The sequence below is a fragment of the Drosophila obscura genome, unplaced genomic scaffold, assembly GCF_018151105.1.
Source record: "Drosophila obscura isolate BZ-5 IFL unplaced genomic scaffold, ASM1815110v1 contig_183, whole genome shotgun sequence".
NCBI classification, from domain to species: domain Eukaryota; kingdom Metazoa; phylum Arthropoda; class Insecta; order Diptera; family Drosophilidae; genus Drosophila; species Drosophila obscura.
Genome location: NW_024542771.1, coordinates 4,851 through 16,145, shown reverse-complemented (window position 1 = coordinate 16,145; position 11,295 = coordinate 4,851). Strand labels below are relative to the sequence as shown.

Below are 11,295 nucleotides of genomic sequence, written 5' to 3'. Positions count from 1 at the left end.
GATGTACAAGATGTAGATAACAAATTTAGCAAAAAAAATTTAAAATATAAATATATTTTTTTAAATTAAAATTCTAAAAAATCATATGTTCAAAAATGTATATACTGACTGAGTACGGGTATTAGTAGAGTGGCGTCCCCAGAAGCGACTCACACGTTCCTTCTCGTTTTAAATGCAGCTACAAAATTTCAATTGAAATATGTTTAATCGGTTTCATTCCTATAATGTTATGTATTTCATCATTACGATCATCTGTGCTCCGATTACATTGTAAATATCACAATATCAATGTCAATCTAATGAAAAAACACAAATGTTTTCACTTTTATCTATTTCTTTTATCAACTTCGACAGCTACAAAACATACATGTATATTATTTAAGTATGTACTTCGAATAGTGTGGCTCATATTTCTCAACGTAGTATTTAACGAAATCACAGTGAATAATAATGAACAGTCCATTTCGCAGTGCGTATTCCAAAGCAGCCTAAAATAAAATAAATATTAAGGAATCTTAAACAGGTTTATATAAGTATGTATTTTTTTGTCAATGTATATTTATTATACTACGATTCTATAGCTCTACCGCCACACATACAGTAAGCACACATATTATTCGGACACCCTTGTCACTCTAGCTTAAGCACCTATAACATGGCGTACGGTTAAGTTAAACAGAAAAAGTTAATTTAATATGAAAGGTCAACATATCTACTATCTGTTCATACAAAATATTTTAAATTTTTACTATGGCATCCTTATAAAAATTAACTAAAGCAAAAAAGTTGTATGCACATAAATTATTCGGACAGTTGTTAGGCTCATCAGTTAATATTTGAATATTACAGCTAAAAAATAAAAATTACATCTTTTCTCCACTAAACAAGCAGAGCCATTTACAAGGATTCTTTCGATGCAATTTTGGGTTTTCGTATCCTATTTCCAAATTTCTGCAAACGTGCTCATGGAAGTTTAGTCAGGTAACTGGAGCTCAGTTTTCAGCTGGTTGAAGTGGGAATAAGCAAGATTTGATTAAATAAAGATGCAATTTTTCGTTATTTTTTATGCTGGTACAAGATCGCCGTAGGATTATGCCAACATTTAATGGTACATGGATGTAATTTGTCACTCAAACTATCATTGTACAATGTCCTTATAAAGTTGACAATTGATGAAGACCATTCGTACAGCTCTAGCTACACCTATACACCCACAAACCACTATGTTTCCTCCGCCACGCCTTACAGTTGGTATCCGATTTTTCTCATTGATATACTTTTTTACTTTTCGCAAGACTTTTGAAGGAAAACAAAGCCAAATTCAGTTCTGGAGTATGTGATTTAACTGGTAAAATTTGACATATTTTGGATTGATGGACCTTGCTAAAAGTAAAAAAGGCCGGCACCTTTTACTATCGCTAGTGTTTCATTCCCAAATTTTTTTGCAATATTTCATTTGAAACAAATTTTTTTTTTGATATTGAAATATTTTAGTTTTGGTTTATTTGGGTGAAATAAAACTTTGCGTGACTATGGCCATAAAAGCTGACAAACTAAAATGAAGAGATAGCCTTATGGAAATGTAATGAACTTTGCCATTCTAAAAAGCTGATTAATGCATCTAAAATGCATCTTTATATCTTCAGCTTACCGTCTGGAAAATATTAAGCTTTCAAATGCAATTTTGATGATTTTTGTGCGGTATTTTTTTTTTACAGTCAGATGTAAGATAACTTAATTATAATAGAAAACGAGAAGGAACGTGCGAGTCGCTTCTGGGGACGCGACTCTACTTATACCCGTACTCAGTCAGTATATACATTTTTGAGCATATGATTTTTTAGAATTTTAGAATTAAAAAAAAAAATGTACATTTTACATTTTTTTGCTACATCTGATATCTACATCTACATCTACAATGTATATTATACATCTAACATGTAGATTGTACATGTTCCATTTAGATCAGGGGTCGGCACACAGACTCCCAAATTTTTTTGGTGCGCTTGTGTGCGAAAACAAAAGACACGAAGTCAAATACGTTACTTATTTCTCTGCTGCTGCGAAAGCCGAAGAATTGTGCCTAGGGCACACGAATGCTTCTCTGCCGCTGAGGCAAGCAAGCAGAATATGAAGACGTTTGTGCATAGCCCGAAGCATGTTTCTCTGCCGCGACGTCAGCAGAGCAGAATTTTCTCTGCCGCTACGTCATCAGGCAGAATAACGAAACCACACGAAACTCTATGCACAGTGCATACGACGCTGCCGGCCTCTGATTTAGATTCTACATCTCCTCCGCTAGGGGTTGCTCGCGCACTGAACGAGGCAGAGTGTGCGAGCGAGAAAGAGAATCAGTAGCGTGTTTCATTCAGGGGGAGACGGGTGAAGCAACTGAAAATGAATTTCTTCATTCTGGCTACAATTATGATCCGAACTAATTCAGATTCGGCAATCTGGTAGATATGGTCATTCTCTACAATATTGCGTTTTCAGTTTTATCGTATCTTTAAAATTGTGCCTGCCACAGGTTTTCGTTCTTTGCGGGGGCGGAAGGGGGCTGGGCGAATTTCTGAAATACACTTGTAGCAGTGTGATATTTCATAAGTCTGGAAAGCAAATTTGGTTTCTCTAGCACTTTTAGTCTCTGAGATCTAGGCGCTCATCGAGACGGACAGACAGACATGGCTATATCGACTCGGCTATTGATGCTGATCAAGAATATATATACTTTAAGGGGTCGGAAACGTTTCCTTCTTTGCGTTACACACATCCACTTTTACCACAAATCTAATATACCCCTTTAACTCTTTTTTGAGTACGGGTATAAAAAAAATAATCGCTACCTCTGAAAAAAAGCTTTAAATAAATACCAGTTTTCAAAAATACTTCAAATTCTTCTGGCGTAGAACAAAATTATCATCAAACAATTTCTAAGCCTTAAATCTAACAGAAAAAGTGAGCTTGGTGCCTTGAGGAAAAATAGTGCCGGATAGTGTTATCGAATGTTAAACTTTTTAGATCCAATTTTGCTGCCTGTGTGTGTTGGAAAATATAATTTTGTCTCAAATAGTGTCTCAGTTTTTTTACTGGAGGTAGGTAGACGTGACTACAGTCGTCTGCGAACACTAATTTTGCATTCTGTCTCTCATGCTATCTCTCTCCCTGCAGCAAAGTTGGAAAAGTCGAATGTAATATGGCAATTAGAAGAAATGTATTAAATATTTTTTATATTCAGGCATGCTCCAGCTTTCACTTTCACAAAAAATGTGTAATTTAATTTTCAAAACGAAAAGTTTTCTTAAAACGCAAGAATTTTCCATATTCAAAACGACAACATCTTTCTCGCTAAAATACAACAAAACGAAACTGAATTGCAAAAGGAACAAATAGATGACTAATTTATGCATTGGTTATGATGTTGCGCTTAACAGTACCGGGGTGAATAAATTGACTTTTGCGGATTCCAGAGCGCCTGAAAATGAACAGTATGGCTTTAAGCAGAAGAGTAAAACGCAAAGTGAATGTGAAAACCAGAGCCTGTCTGGTTATATTTTTTCTCATAGAAATTTGTATTTATATGCTATGTGCAATTCATTTTTGAAATGGCATACTTATTAGCAACTGGTTTAAAATTTCTATAATCTTACGACTTACGAATCAAAGCACATTATTATTGAGCTGATTATGCACACCGTAGATTTGTTTAAACAATGGCGGCATACAAATTAAGCACTCAGTACGTTGTGGGATCGCTTCATGGGCCGCGACTCTACTTTTATAAACGTAGTCAGGTAGTATGCATTGTGTATATGTGCCTATGATTTATGTGGATTAAAAAAAATGTTTTGTTATATCTTTCATCTACATCTACAATGTAAATTATAAATTTCCTCTGCCAGCGGGCGCACACTCTTCGTCAGTCAGAGTGTGTGAGAGAGAGGAAGAATGAAAAGCGCTGGAAGGGGGAACAGCTTAACAGAACAGGAGTAAATAAATCACACTTTTTCGAATGTCGGTTCGCATTGAAATGAAACCCAAAAGTAAGTGAAAGCCTGCCTGATTAACCAATTCGAAAATTATTAAAATTAAATCGATAAGAAAGAAGTATGGATGTGACACATATCCCCTGATTGAGCGAAGAGGCTTCCGAAGTTCCACCGTTCAGAATCCCAAATTAAAGACGATAGGCAGTTCCAATTTCTTCTCGTATATGTATATTCCGGGGTTGTTCTGGGCTTATATATATATGTATTTGTATCGCGTGCAAAACCGGCCGTTTGCTTGTGGGTGAAGAAGCGCATTGAATAGATCGGTGGCACTCCAGCTGCCGAGGGCTGTCGGAGGCGAGAGCGGGAGCGTGACCGTGGGCGGGAGCGCAAGCGTGGTGAATATGCGCGCGAGAGCGCGTCGCCGGAAAAAAGCACCTAAGCGTGAGAGCGAGAGCGAGGACAACAGCTTGCGTAGCTGGATTGCTAACAGTGGTTTGGCTGGAATGCCCACAGAGCTGTTGCCCCGCCAGCGCCGTCCTCACTCTAAACATCCCACTTATTCAGAGGTTGCCAAAATAAAATTTTTCATTGAATTATTTAAATTATCTTTTAAGTTTTAGTTTATGCCAAAATCCGAACGGCTGTTCTCTTTTGCCTGTTGTCTTCGCACAGCTAGATGCTAGAAAGATCCGTTTCGCGACACAGTACACGGTCGCTCTATTGTATATTTTTGGATCAACTGAATAGGTACAAGGTAATGAATTTAGTTGTCGAGTAATCGACCTTAAATTTTAACATTTTTCTAGTTTTATTGAAAAGACTAGCACTCGGACAAGATACATATTTCGTTAACGAACTTGTAAGAAAACCGATAACCAGCGTGTTTATTAGGCTGGGCCAAAATTTGATAACAAATTTGTATTTTTATTTCAAGCGGCCACCCACAGAATACACCCACACACATCAACTTTTACCACAAATAGAATATACCCCTTAACTTAACTTTTTGAGTACGGGTATAAAAATCTGTTTTCAAACGATTATTTAAATGAATTAAATACTAATATACGGACAGATGTACGGATATAAAAATGACCAACCTTAGCCAACAGCTTGCCAAGACCATGACCACCAAGCTTCGTGGGAACTTTGGTGTGATCAATTTGCATAACTCCATCTCGAATAAAATAGCCCAGCTCCGCCTTCATTCCGTCAAGATAAATAAAAAAACTCTTTTGATCTTGCTGAATGCTTATTTTCATACTCATAAATCTCTCCGGTCGATACATTTTACAAGCTTTAAGCACAAGTGAATTTTGAATAACAGAATTTACGTAGGTGAAACATAATTTTGTACGCATCAAGGAGTATGTACGATGGCCCGAATGAAAACTCAAACCATTTATTAAACAGAATTTGTTTAAAGTTCTTATTTTAGAAAGCATCAGACCAGGAAATATTTAAACCAATTAACTTATGGTTCTGAACAATCTACGTCAGGTTGTATACTCAAACACTTTAGTGCTGGGAGAAGCATCGATGTTTTGAAATTTATTTCAATGCACATTGGGCTAGGTAGCCGATATTTTCGCAAACATTCTAACATTATACATTTTCATATTAATTAATGCCGAGAGAGTATTTACAACTGTTTGTAAATACCCGTTTGCGTGTTGTAGATTTGGTTTCATTTTTTTCTGAAACGCTGCTCAATATTTGAATTGATAACTATAGAAAATACACTGTTTCAGCTGGGCTTGATGTACATATGTTGATGAATTCAAACTCGGAGAAAGTACCTAAAAATAATTATCTTTGACATTTAAATCCAAATGAATATAAATAAATAAATAAATTCAATAAATATATAAGCAAATTTAAGGAGATGCGTACAAAACTGGCTATTATCTAATAGGCTGCTCAGACTGGGGCAGCGTCATGCTTCTTTGCGGCTTGCTGGCGAGGAGACGAAGTTTGTTTTTACTTACAGTGGCGAGCAAAAGTGAGTGCATGTTTACGATACTGACTTTCGTCACCCATAAAAAATTCAACGAAACAACATAATCAAACAAATTAAATTAATTTATATTTAATGTTTACTTCGTAACAAATTGGAGTACAAAACAGTAACATTTGAGATGAATTCAAAAAGTTTTAAACTAAAATCCAAAATAACAAGCAATTCTCTTATCAGACAAAATCAGGCAGATTCATGTCTTTGTTTTTTTCTTATGCTATTCTTATTGTTCGTAGTGCAGTTTAAAATGTATTTCGTGAGAATCTAAGAATCTAAACTTTGCATATTCTACATATTTCTATCATATTAAAAATAAATTGCTGATATTTTGCATAAAAATGAGAAAAATATTTACAGATATTGAAATAGTGTTGTGTGCATGACTTAGAAGGGCTGTTCTTTACGTGCTATTTCCAAGAGGCTTGGTATTAGCAAATCGGTGGTGATCGCAGCTAAAAAAAGACGACATGTGACTGCTTGCTAGCCAAAGGTCGCAAAATATTGATGGACTGAGATGCTCGACTAAGATGTCCAAAATGATAAAAAAAAAAAAACAAGCTGCTAGCACCAAAGGCTAGCTTCTCTGGCCAGTAACAAAAATGTTCGCCAATGGACTGCAAGAAGAGCGCTGCATCATGATATGTTTCAACTGTTTAAAAAAAAACCTGCATCGTCCGATAAGAACGTTAAAGCGCATTTTAAATTAGGAAGGGACCTCAAAAATTGGACCACCGTTTTCTGTCAAAAGGAAAGCAATAAACGACGCGGTATTAATGCACCTAACCACAAAAAATAGAGGACACAAGGGCTCACCTTCTAGCTGTTTTAATTATTTTCAAAATAGCAAAGTTCGTTACAACCACACGTAAAATAGCAGAGTTATTTAAAAAAAAGAAACGCTACCTCTGAAAAAAGCTTTAAGAAGAAATACCAGATTTAAAAAATTCTTCAACAAAAAGTTCTGCTATAGAAAAAATCATAATTCTTTAAAAAATTAAAGTTCCACATCTATCAGAAAAAGTTGGTTTGGATCATTGAGGAAAAAAAGTTCGATTTTGTCGAGTAGTGTTAGCGAAGGAAAAAGAGGCTCAGAAAATAATATATCGGTCTAAATGTCACTGCTGTACACTACAGTATTAAATGGTATACATTTTTGTTTTGCCTACAGCCTTGCCTCAGATCGAAAAAAACACCTCGCGAACAGAATCAGTGTTGATATTCGTATGAAACCGATAAGAAATTTTGTACGGCAAAAACTTTTTTCTAGGCTCTGTACGGAAGGCAGTACTCAGATCAAAAAACCAAAAGGTCGGTATATACTGGAAAAGTATCAGAAGTATTTGCGTGTTTTTTGGTATGTTTCGATAACTGTTAACTTTAAACAAAAGCAAGCAGCTGTCTGAGCAGTGTAACCGTTCGGAATGCAGTGCACGCCCCTGTCACACCACTGGTCGCTCGAAAAATATATGACATCTGTTTGCTAGCAAACAGTTTTTCGATCTGAGTACTAGGCTTAAGCAATTTGTACCTTATTCTCCATTTCAGAATCAATGCAAAATTATGATGTGTTAATAAGGCGCAGTGATCTGAAGAATGGTTGTGTGAGCGAGCAAACCGTGGGTTGGCGCTCTACCGAAGCGAGTGCGCACGGGGCTAGTATATATATTATTATATTATTTTATATTATATATATATATTTTATATTATATATTCGCAAAACGCAAAAATATTTTCCAATTTAAAAACGGCAACATATTATTCGCCGAAATTAAAAGTTAACGGAAACAAAACGAATCTTGATTGCAAAACGGAAAAAGTAACTTACTTATTGAGGACTTAACATATTATTAACACCATTAATATGGAAATTAAGCTTGTGCATCTTATAAATAAATTTTAATAACCCAACCTCAAAATTGGAACTGAAAAAGTCCGACTTTGCAACAACAAATAGTGAATTCGTCCGAATAGCTGTGGCAGCCCGATTTGGTTATCGATAAATCTCCGTTAAACATAACAGAGGCCTTTTTGTATAAGCTGCCTCTAACGCGTGGGTATAACAGCAGTATATTTTAGCTTAACAGTACAGGAGGAAATATTTCACACTTTTGCGAATTTCGAAAGGCCTTGAATTGAAAAGTATGACCTTTGCGTAAGACGCAAAGGTAAGTAAATGCCGGAGCCTGGATGAATATATATTTTTTTAGTTGTATTCTTTTATTGTATTATCTATTGTTTTTAAGGTATTACTCAGGGTATTTAACTAGCTTGGTTTATATTACATAAATGTGCAACGAACAGTTACTTTAAAATATTTATATATAAAAATTTCCTATATATTCATCAATCTTTTAAAAATCTAACAGCTTATTCCCACAGGCGATCCACCATTTATTTTGTGGACTGTCCATAAGGTTTTGCTGTTCCGAAAATATCCCGGCTATTCCAGCATCCATCTGGGATTTTCCTAATTTTCACGTTTCTGAGAGATGTTTATCCGATAACTTTCAAATGCATCCATAAATAATTATTTATTATATTATAATTTGCATTTGAGCCTACTATTCAGACCCGAAAAAACTGCTCGCAAACATAATCAGGGATGATTTTCGATAAGAAATTTACGGCAGTAGTCTGTTCAAGTCTAGTACTCAGACGCGCTAAATTTGCCGTCGACCGAAATCAGGGATGATATTCGTATGAAACCGATAAGAAATCATCCCTGGTTTTCAGTCGAATGAAAACCAATTATGTATATGGATGTTATTGTCGTAAGTTTTTGCGATTACGATTTTGGGACAATTCGTACGAATTGAAATTGTGTGCGCTCCGGTTTTCGTAACTTTTTTCTGTTGATAGTGTTTCATTCCCAAATAGTTTTGCGATATTTGTCTTGAAAAAATCTTTGTTTGGTTTAGAAATGGAAATATTTTAGTTAAATACGCCATCGTTTTGGCAATCGTATTTTATTATACCATAACAAAATAAACGAGAAGGAACGTGTGAGTCGCTTCTGGGGACGCGACTCTACTTATACCCGTACTCAGTCAGTTATACATTTTTGAGCTTATGATTTTTTAGAATATTAGAAAAAAAAAAAAATTTTACATTTTACATTTTTTTGCTACATCTGCTATCTCATCTACATATACAATGTCTATTATACATCTAACATGTAGATTGTACATGTTCCATTCATATTCTACATCTCCTCCGCTAGGGGTTGCTCGCTCACTGAACGCGGCAGAGTGTGCGAGCGAGAAGGAAAATGAGTTGTGTTGTCGTGGTCGGGAGGGGGAGGGGAAGCAACTGAAAATTAATTTCTTCATTCTGGCTATAATTATGATCCGAGATTCGGCAATCTGGTAGATATGGTGATTTTTTTAGTTTTTAGTTTTATCGTATCTTCAAAATTGTGGCTGCCACAGATTTTCGTCCTTTATGGCGGCGGAAGGGGGCGGGGCGAAATTTTGAAACACACTTGTAGCAGTGTGATATCACATGAATCAAGAAACAAAATTTGGTTCCTCTAGCTTTTATAGTCTCTGAGATCCAGGCGTCAAACAAGACGGACAGACGGACAGACAGACATGGCTCTATCGACTCGGCTATTGATGCTGATCAAGAATATATATACTTTATGGGGTCGGAAAATTTTCCTTCTCTGCGTTACACACATCCACTTTTACCACAAATCTAATATACCCCTTAACTCTTTTTTGAGTACGGGTATAAAAATCTGTGCATTAAGAATAGACGAAATTTTACCCCTGCCTGATATCGATATTTTATCGTTAAAATCGTTGTTTGTTGTGGCTCAGGTTTTTTTTGGATAACCTAAATTGAGGGCCATTAGAAATAAATTTATTAAATATATTTTGCTGCCTGTGTGTGTTGAAAAACATAATTTTGTCTCAAATAGTGTCTCTGTTTTTTTACTGGAGGTAGGTAGACGTGACTACAGTCGTCTGCGAACACTAATTTTGCATTCTGTCTCTCATGCTATCTCTCTCCCTGCAGCAAAGTTGGAAAAGTCGAATGTCATATGGCAATTAGAAGTAAATGTATTAAATATCTTTTATATTCAGGCAGGCTCCAGCTTTCACTTTCACAAAAAATGTGTGATTTAATTTTCAAAACGAAAAGTTAGGCGCATTCGTAAAACGAAAAGTTAGGCGCATTCGTAAAACGCAAGAATTTCCATATTCAAAACAAAAACATCTTTCTCGCTGAAATACAACAAAACGAAACTGAATTGCAAAGTGAATGTGAAAACCAGAGCCTGTCTGATTATATTTTTTCTCATAGAAATTTGTATTTATGTGCTATGTGCAATTCATTTTTGAAATGGCATACTTATTAGCAACTGGTTTAAAATTTCTATAATCTATACGACTTACGAATCAAAGCACATTATTATTGAGCTGATTATGCACACCGTAGATTTGTTTAAACAATGGCGGCATACAAATTAAGCACTCAGTACGTTGTGGGATCGCTTCATGGGCCGCGACTCTACTTTTATAAACGTAGTCAGGTAGTATGCATTGTGTATATGTGCCTATGATTTATGTGGATTAAAAAAAATGTTTTGTTATATCTTTCATCTACATATACAATGTAAATTATAAATTTCCTCTGCCAGCGGGCGCACACTCTTCGTCAGTCAGAGTGTGTGAGAGAGAGGAAGAATGAAAAGCGCTGGAAGGGGGAACAGCTTAACAGAACAGGAGTAAATAAATCACACTTTTTCGAATGTCGGTGCGCATTGAAATGAAACCCAAAAGTAAGTGAAAGCCTGCCTGATTAACCAATTCGAAAATTATTAAAATTAAATCGATAAGAAAGAAGTATGGATGTGACACATATCCCCTGATTGAGCGAAGAGGCTTCCGAAGTTCCACCGTTCAGAATCCCAAATTAAAGACGATAGGCAGTTCCAATTTCTTCTCGTATATATTCCGGGGTTGTTCTGGGCTTATATATATATGTATTTGTATCGCGTGCAAAACCGGCCGTTTGCTTGTGGGTGAAGAAGCGCATTGAATAGATCGGTGGCACTCCAGCTGCCGAGGGCTGTCGGAGGCGAGAGCGGGAGCGTGACCGTGGGCGGGAGCGCAAGCGTGGTGAATATGCGCGCGAGAGCGCGTCGCCGGAAAAAAGCACCTAAGCGTGAGAGCGAGAGCGAGGACAACAGCTTGCGTAGCTGGATTGCTAACAGTGGTTTGGCTGGAATGCCCACAGAGCTGTTGCCCCGCCAGCGCCGTCCTCACTCTAAACATCCCACTT

The 11,295-nt window shown here is 36.3% G+C and overlaps 1 protein-coding gene across 2 annotated transcripts; it reads right to left on the bottom strand.

Moving 5' to 3' along the window:
- Nucleotides 1–211: 211 nt before the first annotated feature.
- LOC111081454 (protein NATD1) lies at nt 212–5,792 on the bottom strand. Of its 2 annotated transcripts, XM_022377519.2 has the most exons (3): nt 5,090–5,792; nt 368–488; nt 212–296 (listed from the first exon to the last, which is right to left on the bottom strand). In XM_022377519.2, exons 1-2 carry the CDS (start codon nt 5,432–5,434, stop codon nt 375–377), a joined length of 459 nt encoding a protein of 152 aa, XP_022233211.1. In that variant the 5' UTR covers nt 5,435–5,792; the 3' UTR covers nt 212–296; nt 368–374. The 2 variants fall into 2 exon arrangements, with proteins under 2 accessions (XP_022233211.1, XP_022233209.1); XM_022377517.2 differs by having other exon boundaries at nt 212–488; nt 5,090–5,790.
- Between the last annotated feature and the right edge of the window lie 5,503 nt (nt 5,793–11,295).

Coding starts and splice junctions, on each gene's coding strand:
- LOC111081454 (XM_022377519.2), bottom strand. CDS start 5,434: ATGCTTTCTAAAATAAGAACTTTAAACAAATTCTGTTTAATAAATGGT. Junction 489..5,089: donor TTGGCAAGCTGTTGGCTAAG/GTTGGTCATTTT, acceptor ATTTTATTTTAG/GCTGCTTTGGAATACGCACT.